At 38.0% G+C, this 23,536-nt stretch overlaps 6 protein-coding genes and 4 non-coding genes across 11 annotated transcripts; 4 read left to right on the top strand and 6 right to left on the bottom strand.

The window, feature by feature from the left end:
• The first annotated feature begins 1,024 nt into the window (after positions 1 to 1,024).
• guca1b (guanylate cyclase activator 1B) lies at positions 1,025 to 4,395 on the top strand. Its single transcript, XM_043224593.1, has 4 exons — positions 1,025 to 2,387; positions 2,932 to 3,081; positions 3,431 to 3,545; positions 3,837 to 4,395. The coding sequence occupies exons 1-4, from the start codon at positions 2,187 to 2,189 to the stop codon at positions 3,962 to 3,964; spliced, it is 594 nt and encodes a 197-aa protein (XP_043080528.1). The 5' UTR covers positions 1,025 to 2,186; the 3' UTR covers positions 3,965 to 4,395.
• An 830-nt stretch (positions 4,396 to 5,225) lies between these two features.
• On the top strand, positions 5,226 to 6,999 carry oard1 (O-acyl-ADP-ribose deacylase 1). Of its 2 annotated transcripts, none has more exons than XM_043224596.1 (6): positions 5,226 to 5,290; positions 5,568 to 5,638; positions 5,810 to 5,978; positions 6,061 to 6,119; positions 6,224 to 6,336; positions 6,560 to 6,999. In XM_043224596.1, the coding sequence occupies exons 2-6, from the start codon at positions 5,588 to 5,590 to the stop codon at positions 6,660 to 6,662; spliced, it is 495 nt and encodes a 164-aa protein (XP_043080531.1). In that variant the 5' UTR covers positions 5,226 to 5,290; positions 5,568 to 5,587; the 3' UTR covers positions 6,663 to 6,999. The 2 variants fall into 2 exon arrangements, with proteins under 2 accessions (XP_043080531.1, XP_043080529.1); XM_043224594.1 differs by having other exon boundaries at positions 5,239 to 5,290; positions 5,597 to 5,638.
• A 375-nt stretch (positions 7,000 to 7,374) lies between these two features.
• On the bottom strand, positions 7,375 to 9,630 carry apobec2b (apolipoprotein B mRNA editing enzyme, catalytic polypeptide-like 2b). Its single transcript, XM_043224590.1, has 2 exons — positions 8,951 to 9,630; positions 7,375 to 8,375 (listed from the first exon to the last, which is right to left on the bottom strand). Exons 1-2 carry the CDS (start codon positions 9,235 to 9,237, stop codon positions 7,841 to 7,843), a joined length of 822 nt encoding a protein of 273 aa, XP_043080525.1. The 5' UTR covers positions 9,238 to 9,630; the 3' UTR covers positions 7,375 to 7,840.
• A 2,537-nt stretch (positions 9,631 to 12,167) lies between these two features.
• si:dkey-109j17.5 (zinc finger BED domain-containing protein 4) lies at positions 12,168 to 16,286 on the bottom strand. The gene is made up of 2 exons (XM_043224589.1): positions 15,398 to 16,286; positions 12,168 to 15,021 (listed from the first exon to the last, which is right to left on the bottom strand). Exons 1-2 carry the CDS (start codon positions 15,545 to 15,547, stop codon positions 13,267 to 13,269), a joined length of 1,905 nt encoding a protein of 634 aa, XP_043080524.1. The 5' UTR covers positions 15,548 to 16,286; the 3' UTR covers positions 12,168 to 13,266.
• A 144-nt stretch (positions 16,287 to 16,430) lies between these two features.
• Positions 16,431 to 18,204, bottom strand: ccdc115 (coiled-coil domain containing 115). Its single transcript, XM_043224592.1, has 5 exons — positions 17,973 to 18,204; positions 17,761 to 17,864; positions 17,577 to 17,680; positions 17,266 to 17,439; positions 16,431 to 17,157 (listed from the first exon to the last, which is right to left on the bottom strand). Exons 1-5 carry the CDS (start codon positions 18,078 to 18,080, stop codon positions 17,027 to 17,029), a joined length of 621 nt encoding a protein of 206 aa, XP_043080527.1. The 5' UTR covers positions 18,081 to 18,204; the 3' UTR covers positions 16,431 to 17,026.
• Positions 18,205 to 18,499: 295 nt separating this feature from the next.
• On the bottom strand, positions 18,500 to 18,571 carry trnae-uuc. Its single transcript has one exon. It is a non-coding gene; the product is annotated as a tRNA-Glu (tRNA).
• A 383-nt stretch (positions 18,572 to 18,954) lies between these two features.
• On the top strand, positions 18,955 to 19,026 carry trnah-gug. The gene has a single exon. It is a non-coding gene; the product is annotated as a tRNA-His (tRNA).
• A 307-nt stretch (positions 19,027 to 19,333) lies between these two features.
• Positions 19,334 to 20,899, top strand: LOC122328724 (EBP cholestenol delta-isomerase). The gene is made up of 5 exons (XM_043224591.1): positions 19,334 to 19,494; positions 19,619 to 19,925; positions 20,021 to 20,057; positions 20,133 to 20,263; positions 20,352 to 20,899. The coding sequence occupies exons 2-5, from the start codon at positions 19,619 to 19,621 to the stop codon at positions 20,573 to 20,575; spliced, it is 699 nt and encodes a 232-aa protein (XP_043080526.1). The 5' UTR covers positions 19,334 to 19,494; the 3' UTR covers positions 20,576 to 20,899.
• A 265-nt stretch (positions 20,900 to 21,164) lies between these two features.
• trnaf-gaa lies at positions 21,165 to 21,237 on the bottom strand. The gene has a single exon. It is a non-coding gene; the product is annotated as a tRNA-Phe (tRNA).
• Positions 21,238 to 23,189: 1,952 nt separating this feature from the next.
• On the bottom strand, positions 23,190 to 23,263 carry trnan-guu. Its single transcript has one exon. It is a non-coding gene; the product is annotated as a tRNA-Asn (tRNA).
• Positions 23,264 to 23,536: the final 273 nt, after the last annotated feature.

Below are 23,536 nucleotides of genomic sequence, written 5' to 3'. Positions count from 1 at the left end.
GTGTTGCTTTATTTTAAAATAACTTTGCTTTCTACTAAATTTGAATTCAGTTTGGCTTTTCTCTTCTTGTCTGTGCTGATGCTTCATGGGCTATATTTGTATCATTGTAACTTATTTATTGTCATATCAGACTAAAGCAGTGATGAATATTTTTTATATATTAATAATCCAGATCGTAAAAAATAGCACTGCTCAGCAGTTCATTAAATCTAAAGATCATCAGTCAGTACTGATTACTGCCTTATTTGCTATAATTATGACTCTAAAACTATTAAATCGTTTCAGATGTAATTGATTTTACTGGCACAACAAAGATTGAATACAAGATTGAAACAATGAATAAAATAAAGTAAATTTTATGTTATTATTAATTTTATTTGTAATTTTATGCTATTATTAATTTAAAATATTATTAGAATGTATGCACGTTGTGTACAAGTTCTTCATATTTGTTTTTGCATTCACTATTAATCCAATAAGATTATGAATTAATTGTGCAATGAGTGGCCTGGATACCTGTAGGCCAAAGGAGCTTATCCTTATAAAGTATAGTCAGCACTTTGGAAAAGGTCTTTAAAGTTCATGGGCTGACAAATCAGACCCTGTGTGGCTTGCTGTACTGTGTTTATACAGCTGAGCAACTTTGACCACTGACATTTCAGTATGTCAGCATGCAAGTGTGTGTGTGTGTGTTATGTACGACATACACTACTCCACTGCATATATGAAGAGATTATTATAGTGAAATCATAACATCAGTCTTCTGCTTTGCATTAATATTCTGTAATCTCACATAAACCCTTTTGTTTGAGGTTAAACAGCCTATATCCCACTGCAGAACTATCAACACTGTGGCTTTAAGTAGGCTACTAATAGCAGGATCAAATTATACAGTAGATTCTTTCTGTCATTTTGAGATGGTACACTGTTACACTGGTACCTGAGTTATAAAGCCAACATATCCCGTTAAAATACTTTTGGTGTGGGTCGCTCGAAAAATCCAATGGACTTCCACAACCTTCAAAAAACAAAGGTTTCAAAGCAATGAATGATTTTGGTTTCCTCAAAGAACCTCTAAGTGATAAACAGTTCTAAAAATAACTTTTTTGTGGAATTGAAATGCACCGTGTCTGTGTTAAAAATTCTTTGCAGAAGCAACCTTTATTTTAAAGACTGTAACTGTTAGATTTTAGTTTTTGTGTGGCCCAAAGAGGTACGTGTCCAGACAAAATGCACCACCCTCATGAACTAGGCCAGACTTCTCTAGATCCTATTTTTGACAAACTATTAATAGTAAGAGCAGAGGGCAGAGGGGATTATGACTCAGATTGTCTGAATGATTCACAGGATTGAGTGATCAAGAGCAGATCCAGGGACCACCTTCATGTTCAGAAAAACAATGGCCAAGCAATACAAAAATATCTAAATGCAATAGTATCTTGAATACTGTGTGTGTGTGTGTGTGTGTGTGTGTGTGTGTGTGTGTGTGTGTGTGTATACATATATAACTTTGAAAAACAAAGTTTATACCAGGGGAAGGTGTCCATGATAATATATTTTTTTTATTATTGATGTATTTATTTTATTTTATTGTTTTGGTAAAGTGCTATGTTAAAGTGCATAAGAAGCAAACATTATCAAAATGTATTTTCGCTGATCAATTATTCCATTAAATGTGAGATTTTTGTGGCCTTCAACCTGGCCTTCAAAAGATTTTTTTAATTTTATGTTAATGTTCTGACATGAGACCCTCGGGAGCCCTTGAACCTGAATTGAGGAATAGAACGCTCTGTGTACTAAATGATAAATTATTGCAAAGCTCTTGATCTTGTTTCAAGCTAATTGATTCAGACATGGATTGATATGAATAATCCCTTGCAGTCATGTGATCCAAAATAGTCCTTGTGCTGAATCCCAAGCCAGTAGAGCACCTTTGCTGAAAGGTTGAGGTTAGTTTTACACTTTGGTACAAACCGACTTCAGTTTTTTCCTACAATTTTAAAAGGGAAACACGTTTGTCTCTTAAATCAGACATTTTTGGTGTCGTGTCATCAGTTTGTGGAGCTTAAAGGTTTATTGGGATGTCTGGATCAGGGAGAATACCAGGACAGTGAAGCTGCCAGATGTGATAATGGACATTGCTTGTTGAGAAGAAGAGCTTGTGTTCTTTATTGACATCTTTCGCGATGGGTCAGCGACTCAGTGAGGATTCAGACGATAAAGAGATTGATGTTGCTGAACTGCAGGAGTGGTATAAAAAGTTTGTGGTTGAATGTCCGAGCGGAACCCTCTTCATGCACGAGTTTAAGAGCTTCTTTGGTGTAACTGGAAACCCAGAAGCGGCTGATTATATAGAAAACATGTTTCGTGCTTTTGATAAAAATGGGGTAAGTTATTCCATTTCAAATTCAGTTTCAAAAGTAGGCATAATATACAGCCATAAGTGTCCATTTTCGAATCAGTAAACAAATAAGCATACCATTAATGTATGGCTTATTAAGACAATATTTGGCCGAGATACAACTATGTGAAAATCTGGGATCTGAGGCTGCAAAAAAATCTAAATCAAAAAAAGAAAGAAAATCACATTTAAAGTTGTCCAAATGGAAGTTCCTAGCAATGCATATTACTAATGAAATATTAAGTTTTAATATTTTTACAATAAGAAATGTACAAAATATCTTCATGGAACATGGCCTTTACTTAATACCTCAATGATTTTTGACATGAAAGAAAAATCAATAATTTGACCCATGCAGTGTATTTTTAGCTGTTGCTACAAATATACCCCAGACACGTAAGACTGATTTTGTGCTCCAGGGTCCCATATTATAACATATATTATAATATACTATATTATATTACGCTATACTTTACTATACACTGGGAAAGAGATTGCATATTTAAAAAAATGAACCTTTTTTTTCATAGGACAACACTATTGATTTTCTGGAATACGTTGCAGCCTTGAATCTAGTGCTGCGAGGAAAGCTGGAGCACAAACTGAAATGGACTTTTAAAATGTATGACAAAGACGGGAGCGGCTGCATCGACAAAACAGAGCTGAAGGAGATTGTGGAGGTAATCATTTCTCATGTCCTTCTCATTGCCAACACAGTCAGACGGGTTTGTGCATCGACTGGGATTGTAATACTTCAGTGGTTCACTAGATTACTAATGGAAAAAAGAGGACGAAAAACATAGCTCTGTGTGCTCAGGTGCTGAGATTACAGCTTCACGACCTGTTTCGTAACTTTCACCTTGACACTGAAACTTGCTAGTGCAGTGTTTAAAGGGGGTTAATCCATACGACCTCTGTGACAGCGGGACATTTGTGTGCAGAGATGCTGTTATACTGTACCGTGATAACACTATAGATATTTATGCATTTACGAAAGAAAAAAACAAGCACCTTTACTTTACTTTTCAGTCGATCTACCGACTAAAGAAAGCCTGCCACGGTGAACTTGACGAAGAGTGTAACCTGCTGACCCCAGATCAGGTGGTGGACCGAATATTCGAGCTGGTGGATGAGAATGGAGATGGTAAACCTTTCTATGATTCATTGGTTTTCTACATATTTTAAGTGGTTACGCCAAACTTTAGTCTTTTCCTTTATTATACAATGCAGCGTGCGTTCAAAATTATTGTACTGTATTATTATATTCATATTTTTTACCTCATTTGTACGTCGCTTTGGATAAAAGCGTCTGCTAAATGACTAAATGTAAATGTTTAAAGAAGTTGACTCGTGTTAGTAATTAATCAAACTGTGGATAAATTCCAGCTTTCTGCTCGGAAGCAGCTGATGCTGAGTTTCTTTGCTGTGTCCTCAGGGGAGCTGTCTCTGGATGAGTTCATTGACGGGGCACGACGTGACAAGTGGGTCATGAAGATGCTGCAAATGGACGTGAACCCCGGGGACTGGATCAATGAGCAGAGACGCCGCAGCGCCAACTTCTGAACTCCATATTCACCAGAACAACCCTTAACCAGCATATACAGAGCATGCATAGTTTCTCTTCAGTCTCTTGAAGTTCAGTCTTAGTCGTGGTTCTTTCAAGTGAATTTAAGCCATCAGCAATTTTTTTTAAATGTAGCGGTGTATCTCCCATTTCTTTTTTGACAAACAGAATTTATTCTGTCTGCATGTAAATATTGACGTTTTCTTTATTGTTTCTTTCATTCTTGTTGTTGGGATTTGTGAAAGGCTCTCTTTTGACGACTGACTGGATTCCTGACTTTCTATTAATATTTTCTTTCTCCGGACAAAGTGCATCTGAGTTTATAAACAACAGCGATTCATTTAAAATTGGCGTTTCTGATGTTTGTAAATACATCTGTCACCGGAAGGTCACCGTTGTAAGAGCATTTGCATTTGTAAATTTCTCAAAAATAAAAACTCATCAGTTATACGTTTAATGTACTGCTTTCTAAACAATCTGTTTACTGAGATACAAAGTTATACCACAATATTGCAGTTACATGTTTTCATAATTCAATGTAATGTTTTTTTTTTTTTTTTATTACAAGTTCACACTTGTGTTTGGAAAAAATATCAGTTTAAATGCAATTTAAATTAGTATTTATATTAGTAATATAAATAAGTTAATGATTACGTTTATCATAATTATAAGTGAGCAGGATAAGAAAAACCCCAAATATCTCTATAGCAGAATATTATGATACTGTTTCTGTTTAATGATTAAATTAACATCATAACGTCACTCACGTTATATCCCTTGCTAATTTTTTTAAATAATTTTAAATCTAAGGATGTCAGCATTTCACTGTTTAAGCTATGAATTATTATACAATTTTCAAATCAGTGGTGCCACAGAAACATAATATTTTACTGGAAATATTTGAATCAGCTATTTCAAATATTAATATTTAATTAATTCAAATGTCCATGCTGTTTTAAAGAAAATAGCATGGACATTTTTCATGTTTCAAAAAACTGTATTATTATATTCATATTTTTTTTTCCAAATAGTAGCAATTGTAGAATAACCATAATGTTGATGTGTGAGACCTATTCACGTAAACAAAAAAATGCATGCTTTATAGAAGCTTGTTTGGCTTGCACTTTTTGATGATTTGCAGGTAAGCTTTCACTCGGTGTTCTCCGCCTTCAGTGCCTGTCAGTGCAGTTATGAGGTTCGCTCCCTGACGCTAGGTGGCACTCAAGCCTATCATTAGACTGAATTTAAACCTGCGCTCAAAGCAAAAGAGAAACCTGGTGTTTTTATCCATGCTGTATCAACGTTTAAAGGGCAGTATTGTTGTGGTAAGTTATCAGTCCGGTAGCTCTAGCCGGAACTCGACGTATCTAAACAGTGACTTGAACATGTAAACACACCTTGCTCCATTTAATCTCATTCATTAGTAATTTACTTATTGATGATTATAAACATAAGTTTAACATAATTCAGTATTGCCCCTTATGGACATATGGTGTGCCCCTTATGTGTGTTTATCAAATTACCTGCATATTTCTCTTGGACAGTAAGAGTACTGTACTCTTCAGCAGCTTTTTGTAGTCAAGATAAAATGTGTCCACACAGAAATTAATTCCAGTGCTCAAATGTCAAAGGAATCTGAAGTACAAAAACGTGCGGACGAAGGAATGGCAAAAGTAAGCATGTCTTCATTTGTGTAATTTTAAAAAAACGTGATCTTTCACTTTTCAAATCTGTGCAAAGATTGACCAAAGATTAAGTGGTGTTAATAAAAAAATGCAATGGCTGTGCAAGCGTTGGTTGTTTTGACGCCTGTTTGGGTTTGTGTTCCTCCTCACTTGTCGCAGCTGGTGTGCAGGTCAGGGTGGCAGCTTCTGCACAAGAGAGGGGATTTGTTCACCTGTCCGGTCACCGATGCCCTGGCGCACTGCATCAGTGAAGACTGCCGCATGGGAGCAGGGATCGCTGTGCTCTTCAAGAAGAAGTTTGGGGGAGTAGATGAGCTTCTGGCGCAGAGTGAGTGAGAATTAGCGGTGCAGAGAAGCAAAGCTCAAACTACACCCATCTGATTCTCTCGTTTGTCTTCTGTTTTGCGCAGAGAAGCAACCTGGGCAGTGTGCTGTGCTTAGAATATCGGACCGTTTTGTTTACTACCTGGTAAGATGGCCTTAGTTCACATTTTTTTAGCATTTGCTAAATAAATGAAGCTTTCTTTCTTGTTTAGAAAAACTTACCTTTTTTCCCAATTTTTCCTGAATCAGGTCACGAAGAAAAAATACAACCAAAAACCCACCTATGACATTCTCAGAAACAGCCTCGTGTCTATGAGGGAACACTGCTTGGCCAATGGGGTTAACAGTATCTCCATGCCTCGGTAAACTGACAGGTTTAATAACAGTAGTGTTGTTTTTAATTTAAATGCACATTCTTATTTTGAATAGGATTCTTGCAAAATAACAATGAGAATAATTCTGCAGTTGTCAAAACTAATATAGCTTGATAATTGCGTTTAGAAATACTTACTTGGAAATAATTAGAATTTTCTTTATCATGCTGTTGAATAGATTGCAATAACCGATGTCATTTTCTCTTGCTAGGATTGGCTGTGGCCTGGATAGACTGAAATGGGAAAATGTGTCTTCCATTATCACAGAAGTCTTTCAGGACACAAAAATCTCCATCACTGTGTACACAATCTAGACCACAGCAGGTCTGAACCTCACATTATTTCTTAGACGTTCTTGAAGAATGTTTGGAGGATGGTAATTTATTCCAATGGAATTTCACAAAGTACTGTATGGGGTGTGGTGTTCTGGGAAACACAAGTATTTAAGACAGTTATACACACTAAGAATACATAGGGGTTCAGTTCCATTGTTCTTTCATCCTCCTAAATTCTGTGGATGTTCTTTTCACCACTAGAGGGTCACTGGATTGTTTGATCAATTATGCTTTTTAGTTTGTATCTTTCCAATAATTATCACCAAAAATTATGCTACGCACTATAAATGTCCCATAAACAATGATTCCACCATTATTCCGTTATTGTTTCTTCAGTAAATTGGTTCGCAACTGTGTTCCATGAGGCATTTAAAATCTGTGACTTATTTCGAAAGCAGCACCCTCCAAAGGTTACATTAGTCAGCCTCGTACGTCACGGATCCTCTCTTATTTCGGAAAGCCAACCATTATAAAAATTCACTGTTAGTCCTCAGGAGGCATAATTACAGTCATTTCTGTCATAAGAATGTAATGGTCAACAGATATGTCGGACAGATGTGACCTCTGGAGGGTGCAGCCTTTGAAATGAGACAGCAAAAAATGTGTAGTTTTGAGGGGACGTCAGGAAGACAAGCCTACAGTAAGTTTGTAGAAATAGCATTGAGAAGCAAGACGCTGTCATACGGCTGTCTTTAGATTGTGCTCATGGTAGGAAATTGACTCATGTTTATTGTTTTATATACAGGGACACTGTCCGCGATGCCAAAACTCATCATATAATTTAATAATAATTAAAAAATAAAATTAAAAAACGAAATAAGTATGATGCTTAGGTCAAACTATATTTTACTTAGCAAAATAATTTGCTTAGAGTTAACTGGAATTTTATACTTGAATTTTTCACCCAAATATTTTAACTTTTTCTTAAAATAATATTTAGTATTACTTATATATTTTTGTGGTTTGAATTCATGACTTTAAATTCGGTAAAGTCAACAAAGTGATTTAACAGGATGAATAGTGTTGACAGACAAAACAATGCTGTTGTCATTACAGGGACATTGTTATAATTAGCTTTTAATTACAAAATCCGCTTAAAGGCGGTGCTCAGGTTGTTTTTAACAGTCTTAATCAGAAGCCAGCAGCGGCTCCTTACCCTACTTTAAAATATCACACAATTTCTCATCATAATAATCGTAGTTATCTTGACAGTCCTCCCAGGGTGTAAAGTTATCTTCCTCATTCTCAACGAACGTAGACCAAACATACGCAAAATCCACCGGCCTCATCATGCGTATTTTACACCCCGCCCCAACTAGTGCCTGAAGTCCGGCCTGTATCTCTGCTTCCTCCCACTGGAAGAGACGGGAGCAGTGGATATTAAGGCGCATTGCCTTGCGTGCTCGCAGGATCTCTACGAGCTTAGCAGCGCAGGCTGCGCACGGGCTCGAGGACATGTACCAGGTCACTGTGTAGTGGAGTGACTTGTCATAATAGGCCAGCACCTGTTGAAAGAAGGCCTCTTCAGCGTGTGAACCCGAGTGCTCATCTTCCAGGTAGCCGCGAAGGCCTTCTGTCTCCCCAGCGCCTCCTTGAATGTCTACCTGGTAGCACAGGAAGGTCTTGTTGCGTCCGGAGGAATATTCCACATTTTTAAATTGGAACTTAAAGAAGGTCGGGTTCATTCTGTCTCTGTAGGAAGAAGGAAGACATGTGGAATCTGGAAGTAAGAATTTTAACACGGTCTATTGTGAGAAAGCGTAGCTTAGATTAAAGTAAAAGCTGGAATTTATTGCATGACTTCATTCCTGAAAATAGTCAAAGTTGTGGGATACACCCAGCTTCAAAACGTAATGCGTTGACATTAAACAACGTCTACAGTGACTCAAAAGGACTTAATGTTCTTGTATTGATCACTTTGTTGAAATAAATTCCGGTAAAGTCTCGGGTGGGTTTCTCTAGAGTATTATTTAGTTTGAAAGAAGAAGCCATTGAGTGGTAGAGATGAAAACTGACTGTTTTTGACCCTCATGTACACTACATGGCCATCCATGTGTGCTGGTTGAACAGTTTTAAAACCTGACGTTAATAGTCAATCAGTCTGCTTTAACAGCTTCCACGTTTCTGAGAATCTTGTCAATATCAAAGAACCTGCTTTACCGACGAGACACGCATAATATATTGATCGATATGTATCTCCCAGCCCTAATAGAAATATTACTGTGGATCCAGTTTATGATGAGAGATGAGAAATATGCCTGACGTACCCTACAATGATCTCAAATGGAGGCAGCTCCATAGGCTCCAGCTCAAACTCCTCATCTTTGACAGGGCCTTTGGCTCCTTCTGCCACCTCCCCATTTCCTTGAGGCGTCTCCTCATTTTTTTGCTGATTTTCTTGGGTCTTCTCTGGCTTCTTTGTCTCCTTTTCGCCTTTATCTTTGTTTTTTTCTTTCTCCTTTTCAGGTTTGCTCTCGGCTTTCTCCACTTTCTTTTCTTTCTTCTTCATCAGGTTGCCTTTACCGGGGATCTTGCTGTCCTTTCTGTCCGCCATGGCTGAAATGAGTCTGCTAGCTGTGAGCCTGTGAAGGGTGCTGTTGATTTAGCATGTGAGTCAGAGAGATGACAGCCTGAATATGTTCCTAAGTCTGAGAGTTAAAGATGAAGATAAAGATAACTCTCTGACAAACAGGAGCTGGTCAGAGAGAGGGGGAGACTGAAGGGCAGCTGCTCTCTTGTTTCCATTCTAAAAAAAGGCTAAAATATAATAGGGGGCTGGAATTTTATACGTTCATTGTTTAAACGCGTCACAACCCATTTTGTCCAACAGGTGCATCAAGTAGCTGTTTTCCTCTTCCTCGATTTCAAATGTGTAATGAGCACTGATACTTAATGGCATATAACCCACATTCATCAGGTATTTCCTTCCCCTTTAGATCAGGATATTATTGCTGTTCACACACCAACAACAGGCAGTTTATTAATAACTGTAGTTTGGCAGAGAGTAGAGAATGACTCAGTCTCTTCACATAGTGAATGCCATAGTTCACTTTAGGTCTTTACTACTCTCAGATCAAGGTGGTCTAAAGGTCGGCATGGCATTGGCCAGTCCCTGAAGAATTCAATTTTTGCACTCTCTGACCCATGAGGGAACTGTGTTGTTACCGTTTACAGACACTTAAAGATGTTGTGATGGAGGAACTGAGTCACTCTGAAGAAGATAACAATCGCAGATGTGAACTGTGGTTTTAAGGTTAGATTCCTGTACAGAGAGCCAATGCCCCCCATTCTGCCCAATGAAGTCATTAGTACTGTGTTACTAGTTCCCTGCCAGACTTTTTTTTTTTTTTTTTTTTTTTTTTTTTTTTTACACACGCTTGATTTTTTGCCAGCTGGGAAACCAGGGAAAGTCCAAAGGTTTTGGCAATGTTGAGTGCATTAGTTTGCTGGGCGGTATACACGGTGTGCCACCTACTATTTATAAAAATAGCACATAAAATAAAAGGTGTTATTCCATCATATCTGACAATCTGAGCTGCTTTATATTGTCTCAAAATGTAACTGCGTTGAAACTGTATTATTCATTCATCTATCTATCTATAACATTGTTTAGCTATGACTTGCCGTTAATTGTGGCAAATATGAACTAGAAAAAGCATTTATTTCACAATGATTTTTTCCCCCTGTTTCATTTTTTTTTTACTTTAATGATCAGTTAGAATTTAATTAATTTATAATTAATTAAATGAAAGATCAAAAGAATACAAAAATCAAGACCTTTGCTCATATTTACCAAGGGCTGGTTTATAATATAGCAAATCTCAAACGCCTGTTTTTGTCACACCACCTCTTTAAAAAAAGTTGGAAGTATGTCCAACATTATCTGCAAATACTAAGTAGTCTTGAGTAGGGTGACACAGGCCTGCTGTATGTGATACAATATTTAAACTGCTTGATTGCTTTATATTAATATAATTTAAATAATTATACATTATATAATCGCTAAACTCTATTCTACTAAATGTGACTCTTGAGGCATAAAGTTATTTATATGTGTAGACATTTACCAAGGTGATTTATAAAGCCGCTTGCTGTATGGATATTAACAATAAAATGCTGTTTAATCACTACATTAATTATGTATTAGCAGTCACATATTAGCTATATTGCTATTAAGGATGTCTGCCTATATAGAACACGTTCTCAGAACAGAAATGCTGATGATAAATCAGTTATGAATAGTATAAATACATCTCTGTCAAATAGCTGTAATCATTTATTGTTTGGTATAAATGTGGATGTACTCATTGTGTAAAATACAATATGTCACATTTAGTTATTATTTTTTTCTTGTATAAAAGCATAATTACTATTTAATTTTAGACTAATTACCGTTTTCAAAAAAAAAAAAAGTGACTAGGTCCTCGCCACCTGACTATTGCATTGTTGTACATTCTTATTATCTTTTTCATTTTTATTTGACCTTTTTAACACCTTTTTATATGTGCACTGCAGACTGTATGTGTTTTATTACAGTGGCAGCTGGACTGATTTAACGTGCAAATCATTTATTTCAAGGAGGCCGCAGAGGATAAGAAAAATATTAATTTCATTGTTTTTAAGTCTTCCCTGAATTATTTAATGGAGTATCATTTATAAACCGTTAAAGAGTTTGAATTGGAAGAATTGTAAAATGATTCTTGCCATTTATATAACTGTGTTAATATTTCGTTTTTTTTAATTGCTGGCTCATTTATCCAGTAAAGATCAGTAACAGTATGTATTTTGTTTTACCCATTAAATTTGATTTTGGATTTCATAAGCTGTGTGCGTTACGCACATTTGGCGAATAAAGCTAATAAATGAATTAAAATGTTTCAGCTTATTGTAGACAAATTAAATGCTTGAAATATGTTACATTCATAGTTTGACTGGGATAAGAATTAGACCACAGTTGCTTAAAACGTGCTTTGTGTTCAGTCACAGCCCTTGCCAGTGATAAATGTTATTTTCATAGCAAATTAAAACTGACCAATTTACCACACAACACACCTACACATCACATCCACAGCAACTGACTGACAGTCATCCTTTGTTGGCATAGAAATTGCAATTGCGAGCAGGACTGCAATTTCTTTTGAGGTTTGGCAAGAACGGAGCGTGACAATGAGGAAATGAAATTGCAATCAGAGCCACCGCTATTGCTGTTTCAATACGGCTGGGCCCATTCCTGCATGCATGTTGAAAATGAAATGTCAAATGGACTTTGCGTTTCCATTTAAAATATGGCAGACGTTGCAAATTATGTGTGCACAAATAGAAAATGCAATTGCGAGTACAATGTTACCCAGAATATGATACTGTAGCCCAACTGAGACTGAAATCAGGGTTACATCCCACACACACACACACACTTCATTATATCTGCACTGCAGCACTGCTGCCCCGCCTTACACATAAATCTGTTTGAAATTGAGTTTATTGATTGAATGTCTTTCTGCTGTTTTCTTCTCCACATGATCAGAATGCAAGCACTCATAAACTCTATTGAGATGCACAAGTGTGCTGCAGTTATAACTGTAAATGCACACACTGACATCTGAGATCGTAGTATAAAAACCTTCAAATTGCCTGGCCTTCGGTATATTACTGTCTGACCCAGCAGTTATGACGGGACAAAACGTCAAGTTTGATAACAAACACTTTTACTGAAATGGAAAAGTCTTTTTCACAACAAAAAGGTCCTTAATGCACAACAACTCTTCTTAATATCCCACAGGCTTGCTTGTTCTCCGTTCAGCCCTCCAAGCTAGGAAAGACTGCAGTCCACAGTCAGCGTTCAGCGATTCCCCATAGGCCTGAAATGTAATTATTTTCAATTACAGAACCTGCCTGCAGCTTTCTACCCGGTGGGTTTTGTACACAAAGAACCCACACAAAAAACCTGGCAGCCACACTGAAACTCTATTTGACCAATTCTTTTCATCTTAGATTAATATAAAGCTAACTATTATACACCAAATGTTTAATAACGATGTTTAATTTAGCTGGAAATGTAATATTGTTAAAGGTGTTCTGAGAAAGCATTTGGCTGCAAGAATAGTGTTTTCCGGGGTTCTACATCATGCTTTGAAGGATAATTGTTAGGTAAATACTTAATTAATCAAGGGTAAGTACAGTACGCACTGCACTTGTATGATCCTATTGCGTTCTAGGGTAGTGAAAGTGAGTTGACAGAACAATGTTTTATAAAACTCTTTAATAAAGCAAACAGGATCTGATAATGAGTCATAATAGGTTAACATTTTATAATAACTTTCATTTCCTTTTTCATTAGATTGCATTAGATTTTCAAACAGATAGATAGATAGATGAAAGTGATTATAAAATGTTACCCATAATGGGTACTTAATTTATCTAATTTAGGCCTATCCTTTGTACCTAACCAAAAAAATAATAATATTTGCTGACAACAATAGTTTTTTAGATAGATATATATCAGGCACAATCCCCATTTTGCATTTGAGGTGTTTGGTTTGATATCAGTACAAAGAAAATTCAAAGAAAAGAGCTCTCTTTGCATTCAGGACCAAAGTATCCTGTAGTTAGCCTTCAAGTAAATCAGCGTGTCCAAGTTTTTTGGCAGAAGTCGGCATTGCTCTGGTCTGAGCGTCTTGCTAACCAGGTTAAATATCTGGTCCACTGAAGTGGTTGTTGCTGGCACGGTAAAAACTTTTTTGGCTACTTGGGAGAGCAGGGGGAAATCGATGGACTTGCGTTTCCAGTATTGTAGTGGATCCTCATCTGTGGGTTCTTCGTGGAGATATGTGGACAGCTCCTGCTCCACGGTCTTGGCCTGGGCGGTCGGCCTCTGCTTAATGAAAGAGAACAGCTTGCATCGTTTGGACGGTGACGGCTGGGCCTCTGAGTGATGTTCTAGTGGACTCAAAGGCCGAGTATGCTTTCCTACCTCTTCCAGCAGCACCTGTTTGTGCCAGTCGCTGTCACTGCTCCAGGACAGCTTGAACTGTGGGTCCAGGGTGGTTGCCGTTACATAAAGAGGGTCTTCAAGAATGCCTGCGAGTCTGCGGTCCAGAGCTTGAGACAGTCCCATCACGATCCCTGAGCACTGGTGAGTTACGACCTCAGCCAGGTGCTTGCGCAGACCGAGCACACAGGGCAGGGCTAGGCTGATGGACACATGTTTGTCTCCTTGGACCATGTCTGAGGCCTCCTCAAAAGGCTCCAACACCTCAACCAGCTCCCGTAGCTCTGCTTTTTCTAAGCTACTGAGAACTAGGTCATTCCTATCCACAATGTCTTCAAGAAAATCCATTGACTCTACCATTTGCCGCAGTATTTTCAACTGAGCGTTCCACTTGTCTGTGGATGATGGTCTTTGCCAGTTTGTTGAGGTGCTGGAGCCGAACACTTGGACAAGTTTTTCAGGAGCCACTGTAGCAGTTATGTAATTATACAGGTGGGCTCCTTTGTTTAGAAGTACTGATATTTGAGGGGAAGCGCAAACTCCTTCCTTAACACACTGAGCTAGTAATCGAGCAAAGCAGTCTATCCTACTTCGACCAAGACACTGATCTAAAGATTTGTTCTCGTTGCTACTAATGGCTTCTTTGGCTTCCCCTGCACTAGACTCTTCATCGCTACCATATTCCTCATCTTCTTCACCATTTCCAATGAGACTGAACCCAGGAAGGCGGAAAGCCGATCTGTTTTCACAGGGCAACATGTCTGCGACGACTCTGAACACTTTGCCAGACATGCCATGGGACTCTGAGATCTCGTCAAACTCGCTGAGTATTTGCTGAGTGTTGCCATGGTCTGGAAGAGGTAAGCATGCCAAAAGAGCAGATCTGATGTGCCAGTCTGCGTTAATGAAATGACAAGTGACTCCAAGAAACCCAGCACCACTGTTATTACCCACAGAGCTGCTTCTCCACAGGTCAAGGGTCACACTGCAGGACTCGGCTCCTTTTAGAGCCTGTTTGGCAGCTAGTTGCACTTGGGAGACATAGGCTGGCAGGAGCTGCTGTTGTATATAATGGCACGGTACCGGTATGTAACGGGGCTCCAGGAGCTGAAGAAGCTCACGGAAACCCTCATATTCCACTATCTGTGCCGGCTGCAGGTCTCGGATGATCATCTTGGCGATGGCTTCTGAAATTAGGGATTGGCGAGGATCACTGTAGTCAAATTTGTTCAATCCAGCTCCACTTTGAGAGATCACCCGACCACTTGGAGGGCCGGTACACATCTGCATTGCCTCCCTTTTCACGTCTTTCTTCCTCACAAACTCATCATACATGGCTTGATGTTTGCGCTGTGAATGTGACAGTTAAATACAGGTGAATTACATATATGTTTTAGTGATTATGTACTTCGGGTTCTATATCTAAACACACACAAAGAGCAGAATAAGGTTCTTGCATTTTCTATTAAACTTCTTTGACAATTCCAGTCATTTTTGTATCATAAACCAACTTCAAAGAAACTGCCATAACAATGCACATTTTACTTAAATATTATATATTTATTATTAATACTTGTAACCATTGACCAGGAAATTGCAATTTCGATTAGTCTACACATTTCCACGACCCTGAATAGTGGCCACGCACTGGTGGTTAAATCTATCACATTTGTCATGATATTAGATGCAAAACACTGTTAGATTTAAAAACAACAACAACCCTTACCTTTAAATGCGTAACAAAGTTAGAAGTGACTGTTCGTTTAGCCTGAATCCTTGTGCCACAAGCTTTGCAGTTTGATTCAATTTTGCCATTTTCTCCCTCACATACGATATTGAAGTAATCCAGAATGGAGACCCTAGATTTTGACGCCATCAGTGATCTTCAAATCTTCCACGATATCAGCGACAATACAGTAAGAGCAGCCTAACACACTTGCAAACGAGAACAGCGCGATATCCTCTTTCGTGCTTTATCAAATATTGGTCTAGCTTTTGGGACTCGATGTTAACAGCCTCGTCTCAGCATGGAGATAAGAGGATGGTAATCTGACCGAGATAGCGCGTTCACCTGGTCCGACACTGATCGCATCGTCCTGTCATTGTGAAAACATCTCCTCGGTCACACGTTTCAGGAAAAACACCAAAACAGACGTCCGTCAAATCTGTGCGAGCGCGCGAACGGTATAATGCCCGGTGTCGGACCCGACCGTAAACATCGCTATCCGCTAGCAGCTCTTTCCCGACGAACACCAGGAAGTAGACGGCGAACGGGGAATTTATTTATTTATTTACCATTCCGCCTCCGTTTGGAGAATTTAGGTTTTTATTCTTTAACGGGCGCTTGCTGCTACTTCGTCCAAGGCTAACGAAGTAACCGCAACAAAGAACGTGGTTTGCGCGTTTAACGTTTTGGACGTTGAGTTAAGACAGTTATTAAATGATTTTTATAGCCCAAAGAGACGAGAAGAGGCGAGGACGCGCCTGATATTTACTGCTCGTGCACGTTTGCCACTTCTTTTACGCTTTTTGAGGTTGCGGCAGAAATCGGGAAGGAAGAAAAGTTAGGTAGGTTGACAAGAATTACATTTAACACGCAAGACGCCATAGCATATTTTTCGAGAAGCAAATGCAGCTTGTCATTGTTTAATCTAATGGATTTGCCATCTTTAATTGTTGAAAAACAACATGCGCTGGCTATGCATTTTAATGATGTGACGGATAGGATTCAGACACTTAAGAGACGGGTAGAACGATGCTTTTTGTTGGCTGCTTTATTTACTGATTTCAGTGAAATTCTGTCTGTTATTGAGTTTTTACCTGGATTAAAACTAAAACGGCTTGATCTCAACAATGACACTGTTTTAGAGCTGCTTCACAGCAGTCTTCTCAGGTGAGTTTCCATAACCATGCCATGTTTTACTGTCTATCACCGTGAAGCTGCTTTGGCACAATCTGTATTGTAAAACACACTATACAAATAACGGTGGCTTGGCACAGGAAATATCTGATAGTTAATGATTGCAGGGGGTTTTACATTTAAAATGACAAAATTACGTTCAACCACAAAGCAGGCTCTCCAAAACGACTGCACTGAAAATGAATTGAATTAATGTTGTAGTACATTTATACATTTTAGATTATCAACTGTGCATTACTGCTCAAAGAAATATAATACAATTAACTGAAGATTTTTATTTTTTTTTTTAGGAAAACATTGTTTTCAGTGATCTCTTGACATGGAAAAACATTTGATATTATTCAACACCGTAAGATTAAGCTAGGGATCATGGGTTTATTTGGTTCATACAAACATTCAATAAATAAAGATTAAAGATGAAAAGAATAGTCACAGTTATTCCTTTTTTATTTCCTTTTGAGTCTTCTCTGGATTCTCCTGTTTCTCCTTCATCTTTGCCTGCATCTCTTTTCTTGTAGCAAGTATTGAACTCTGTAGAGATGCAATTTCTGCTGAGAGAGTGATGACTGGGGGAAAGAAAATGTGCGTTTCTTTTTTATTCATGTAAATCCATATTAAAAAATATGTCAGTGTATAAGCAACAAATGTTAAGAATAAAAGAAACTTAAGCTCACCCTCTTTAAATGCAGACTGGGCTTGTTTCAGATTTTGTGGCACAAGGATTCCAAACCACTTCAAAGGATCCCTGTGCTCTGGAGCCGATGATTCTTCCTTCCTTTTTACTTGAGGACCTGTCTCCTGTTCCTCTTTAACCCCATTTTGTTTGGTGTTTATTCGCCTTCTAAGACCTAAAATGTTGTCATGAACAGAAAGCAACTCAATTAGAGATTGAAGTGCTTACATATGTTAGATGAGCAACACTGTGGAAAGACTAACAAATCGAAACACAATACAGTAATTTAAAATATCAATAAACCAGACATGCCCGTTTCTTTTGCTCCAATGTCTTCTATCGTGTTGTTTTCCAGTTCTTCTGTTTTATTCTCTTTTCTCTCACATTTGAACTCAGCTGTCCCATCTTCTAACACGCTGTTGAGGCAAACACGCCGGTCTATGTTAAAGTCTAATGCACGAGCAAATGTTGTTTGATTGCACGTGACGATACGGACCTAGTTTTCACATGAACAAGCGCTTCCATCTCGCTAGCGTACTGCAGAGCAGAGACTTGCTTGTTTCCCATTGAATAACGAGCTTTGGCGATTGAAAACCATCCCTGTGTTAAATGTATTGGGATACAAATTAAAATGTCAAAAATCGTGTACAATGAACAAGCTCGTATAAACGCTCTGTAGGTCTAATCAAGCGTACTTGAACATGTTACCTCTTCTATGAGGGAATTAAGTCTGTGTCGTTTCTCCTCCAGAGCCTCGAGCTGCTCCATGAAAAGCAGCAGCTGCTCGTCCAGACGAAGCTGCTGGTCAACAAGCATTTCTTTCGTTTTATCCGGCTAATAAACAACAGAAAATAAGTGAAGAAAAGAGATGTGTTCCCGTTGAACGCTGTCGGGGTGATTTTGGAGAACCTTTACCGGTCACGTGACATGAAGTCACATGACATCAGCTGTTACGTGAGACTGCGTAGTTTAAAACGAATTTTGTGAAGACTATATTTCACAGGATTTTCTGTTACATGCTTATTTAAGCACACTCATAACATAAAAAAATGTTTGTCTTTTTCACAAAAATACGAGTTGTGTAACGTTGATGTCCATCCGGTGTGTTTTGTGTAGTGAAACTCGCTTGCATATGCTTTATTTGTGGCTTTTAGTCGTAAAAAAACGCATTGCTTACATCTTTTGTATCATTACAAAATTCAAAAGCAAAAAAACAACAACAACAAAAGCTTCACTTCCCATACCGGGAGTCGAACCCGGGCCGCCTGGGTGAAAACCAGGAATCCTAACCGCTAGACCATATGGGAGATATACTGAGTCAGAAAAGCTCACCCTTTTAGCGGATGCACATAGCCTCATAAACAAAACTGTTCAAACTTTATATCGTTTGTATTTTGTGTTAGTTTTAAATATCGTATCCAGTACTGGTAGGGTCAATTATTAAGTTATTAAAAAAATCAGTGGCAGAGTTTCTCAATCCTCACAAAGATTAACATAAAAATGCAAATATGGCGCGTTGCATATGATTGTAAATCACACTGTTTGAGTGATTAGCATGCTAGGAAAAGTACTATGTTCGTGTTTTGAAACTCGGAAACTACTGCAAAAGAAGCCCGTTGCGTGTTAAAAGAAAGCAGTACAAGTATGAAAGGCCAATTCCAGCAGTCCCTTTCACCAGCTCCGGTAGCTCGCCGTGATCGTATAGTGGTTAGTACTCTGCGTTGTGGCCGCAGCAACCCCGGTTCGAATCCGGGTCACGGCAGGGATCAGTCCCTATCACGGCTTAGGAGTGTGCATTTTTTTTTTTACTTAGACGCTTCCAGTCATTTTAAACATCAGGGTATTTACAAACGCCACGACCGATTTACGAGACGAAACGTATTCATTTGCAAGACGCGTCGTGCGTTTGACCAGCGTGCACACGCTTCGCAATTACACGTGACGACACGCATGTTCCGAGGAGATCGTCCAACTGCAGGCCGAGTACATTTCACGATGGGTTGTTCGTCCCGCAAAACCGATCGGTGATTGGACAGAGCGTATCACGTGGGCTTATAGTAGGCTGTGACGTGATGGCGCGATGTTTCTGTAATTTCACAATGTAGTTTCAAAGAGCAGGTTTTTAGCACTTCATCGCCGTGCTCTCCACCTCCAAGAAGACAGTTACATGCAGAATAAAGGGTATCGCGGGAAATAATCACATTTCTACGATATTTCACAACTCACCAGAGTAAGTACAACCACGCAGTTATTTATTTCCACATTATCTACTGCTAAATAAAAAAATCTGCAACTCCAGATTGATTTTTTTCCTAGTGAAATTGACTTATTTCCGTACATTACTATGTTTGCAGATGTTGAAGGAAGCAGACACTGTAAATCATCCCTATTGGCCACGCAACCTGTCCATTCCCAACTATGTGGCTAATGACCGTTCAATGTCAGAGATCCTGGTATTCCTGTTCTCTGTGTCTGGGATACTGCTGCTCGCCACCTGGTCACTGACTGGCCGTCAGGTGTCCGGAAGAAGTCTTGGCGGAGGGAGGAGGTTAGCTCTGTGCTGGTTCACCGTGTGCGGCTTCATCCATGGGGTCATCGAGGGATGGTTCTCTTTATACTACACCATCATACCCGAAGACCAGAGTTTCCTTTCTCAACTGTGTGAGTGAAACTCAAAGTCTATTAGGAGGTTTTAAAATAACAGTTTGAAAACATTCTGCTAACAACACCAATAATGCTTACGTTTTCCTCTGCAGGGAAAGAATATTCCAAAGGAGACAGCAGATATGCGATGTAAGTGATGCACATGCTTGCATGTGTTTCTGCATGCAAAAATGAGCGTGTTGTTTCTAACCTGCTTTTCTCCAGAGCGGATAATTTCACTGTTAGCATGGAGACGGTGACCGCGTGCCTGTGGGGTCCCTTCAGTATATGGATTGTTTTGGCCTTCCTGTATAACCATTCTTACAGATTTGTCCTGCAGCTCATTGTGTCTCTAGGTAAGGTTATGCATTTATAAAATGTATTAAATATTTTTTATTAGAGAGACAGAGCACAATTAAGTTCAACACCCACCATCCCTTACAGGTCAGCTGTATGGTGCCGTCCTCTACTTCTTCACTGAGCACAGAAATGGATATATTCACAGCGAATACGGTCACCCCATCTATTTCTGGTTCTACTTTGTGTTTATGAATGTTTTGTGGATTGTCATTCCTTTCATTCTTATAGCAGACTCATGGTGTCAGCTATCTGCCTGCCAATCCATGTTTGATAAAGTAGCACATAAAGGCAAGTCTAAAAGAAGCTAGACGAGTAGACAATGGAAGAGATGTTAAAAAAGTACTGAAATAAAACACTTGGGAATGTATACGTACACATATGTGAGGAGATAATATATTTTGAATGTAATTTTATAATAATAGTGTCATTCCTGGAAGAAAATGCAAAATGCCGTAAGTGTAATGTGACATATTGATTACAGAAATGAAAATGTTGATTAAATGCTCAGAATAGTGCTCTAGTTTTTATGACACCGTTGCACTGTATCGGTTCTCTCTGCTCAGGTGCCTTTCTTCCTGTTGTATTTTATCAAATTGTTATATCTGAGGTTTTATTAAATGTTGCACCCCTTATACCAGTCACCTGGCTGTTTTATCTCATTTCAGAATACATACACACAACACAATAAAATCTAATCTGTTCTTCATAAGACTATATATTTTGTCTTGTGTAAACATTTTGTAAAATAATTTAATGTCTCCACTGTCTTTGGTGTAAAATTCTGGAACATAATTACTACCCAAAAATATATATATATATATAATTAATAATGAAACAAAAAGATTTGTTTTGTTTTATGTTAAAAGTATAGGACTTATATTCACAAAAACGTCAAAATGCCGAAACCCGGGATCGAACCAGGGACCTTTAGATCTTCAGTCTAACGCTCTCCCAACTGAGCTATTTCGGCCATGTGGACCCTCGCCGGACTGAAGCCATAATTTTTTGTTACCGAACGCCACCTGACAACATCAACATCAGTTAATAAATCCATTCATTCGCAGTAAACGGTGTATACTTTTAGTTCTGAACGAAATAAATCAGAGTTTGTCCTGCTACGCCTTTAAGAGAGCTATAGGTCTGATGATGTCACACGCCTGAGGGCGGGATCTTGTGAACTGTTTAAAAATGGCTGCCGCTCCAGCTCACACGGTTTGATAGGCTCAGGTTGTTACAGTAGATCTGCTCAGTACTTAACAAGTCTTGACGGGGAGCTCCGTTGTGCCAACATCAAGTAGCACATTCACTTCTCGTGGGCTTTGTTTTTCCACACGGACATGATCTAAAAAGGTTTGTTTTTTTATTTAATAATTTTTTTTTTTAACACCCTATGAGTTTTAAACAAACTGGTCACCTGTAGATCATAACCTAAGTATGAGAAATATATACACCATGAGTGTGTATTTATATATATGTATTTATGTATTTTTTATATATATATATATTTATTTATATATATATGTGTATTTATATATATCGTTACCTTGTACTTGTACATGTGTAATGACAATAAAGTTGAATCTAATCTAATCTAATCTAATATATACATGCAATGAATATACATAGTACACCGAAACCTTTGGATTTGATTAATCGCAATGAATCATTTGACAGCACTAATACATAGCAATATATCTTTTCACTAAATTCAAGATAATCATGTTGATTTAAACAATGGCAATATTTTAAATATAAAAACTGTGCAATGCTCTATTGCAGAGTTTTACAGTAACTGCTCTCATGTCAAGTTATCTCACATTATTAAGCCACTTTACACCTCTATATTATTTTCTCTCTCCACTGGTGTCCCGTTTTCTCTTGAAAACTTCCATGAGCAAAGAGCAATCTCACAATAAGCGTCTATCGCCCTCTACAGGTAAAGAAAGGGATGAACTTACACCGTGCAGTTTTACTCGGAGTTTAACACAAGGGGTCGCTCTTTTTTACAATGTTTAAAGTAGCCCTCAAAAATAAGCTACATTCCATACATTCCTATCGTATATTCAGTCAAATTTCTATCGTAAAGGTTCATTTTGCCACCCAAGATAAAAAAAAAAACCTGCTAGGCAAGACGCATGATATTACAGATTGTTGTACCAAGTATTAGTCTATTTGAAGTGAAGCGATGTCTGCGGTGCATACACAGTGCAGCAGAGATCACGTATCACGTAAACAAGGGTTCTATTGTCTTAACACAAATTCAATATATTTCTATATTATAAAATACATCAGTAATGTATACTATTATATATCTGTATACAAGTAACACTATCGCAAATTAACTACTGAAAAATGTTTCTTTTAATTCAAGACTAAAAAAAGCTTAGTGGTCCTGAGGTTGAAGTCCTGTAACCCTGGAGTAGCTTGTTATAGCCATTAAGTTATTCTTCTGCATTTAGGCTTAAAAGTACACTTCAAGTTTATTTTTAAATATTATTATTATCATGAACAAAATGTGTAAGAATCATTATTTTTCGGTCACGGAGCCTGCAATAATCCAAAAATAATCCTATGGATAAATCCTACTGGTTTTTAGTCAAGTGAACCAGAGTGATTATAACGTCTGGGTTGTTAAATATATAACAATAGCTAAATAAAATAATAAAATAGCTATAGGTTTAATAGGAATAAAAAATGCCTAAAGTTTAGAAGTGTCAAATCAAACTGAAGATATTTCAAACAAACTCAGTGAAAAAAAAACATGTTTAAAAAAAGTCCTTTCAGTTCGTACAAAAGAAAATTGTATTTAATTGCACATTTTATTAGGTTTCTATTCATTCTATTGAATATTCATTCAATTTAATGGTTTTATTGTTTATTGAAAATAAAATTAAAAAGGAAGTAAATAATTAAAAAGCTTTTCGTCCCTGGGTGGGCTCGAACCACCAACCTTTCGGTTAACAGCCGAACGCGCTAACCGATTGCGCCACAGAGACCAGGTAGTCGTGACAACTGGAATATTTCCTGAAGAAGATACACGTTTCCGGTCTACAAATCCGCATATAAACCACACGTTATGAAGCTATTGCCACAAAGGCAATTTTTGAGAATACCTTCAAAGGGTATCGTCTGTCCGCAGACCTTCACGGGACCGCCGTCGATATCCAACACTGGAAAAAAACATGAATTCCTTCAAAATCTAATTTTAGGCTATATTAAATAGCTTATTAGTGCATATTTTTGGTATTTATTTGTACTTAAAGAGATCT

The sequence above is a fragment of the Puntigrus tetrazona genome, chromosome 23 (genome assembly GCF_018831695.1).
Source record: "Puntigrus tetrazona isolate hp1 chromosome 23, ASM1883169v1, whole genome shotgun sequence".
NCBI classification, from domain to species: Eukaryota; Metazoa; Chordata; class Actinopteri; order Cypriniformes; family Cyprinidae; genus Puntigrus; species Puntigrus tetrazona.
This window is presented reverse-complemented; position numbering and strand designations above follow the sequence as displayed.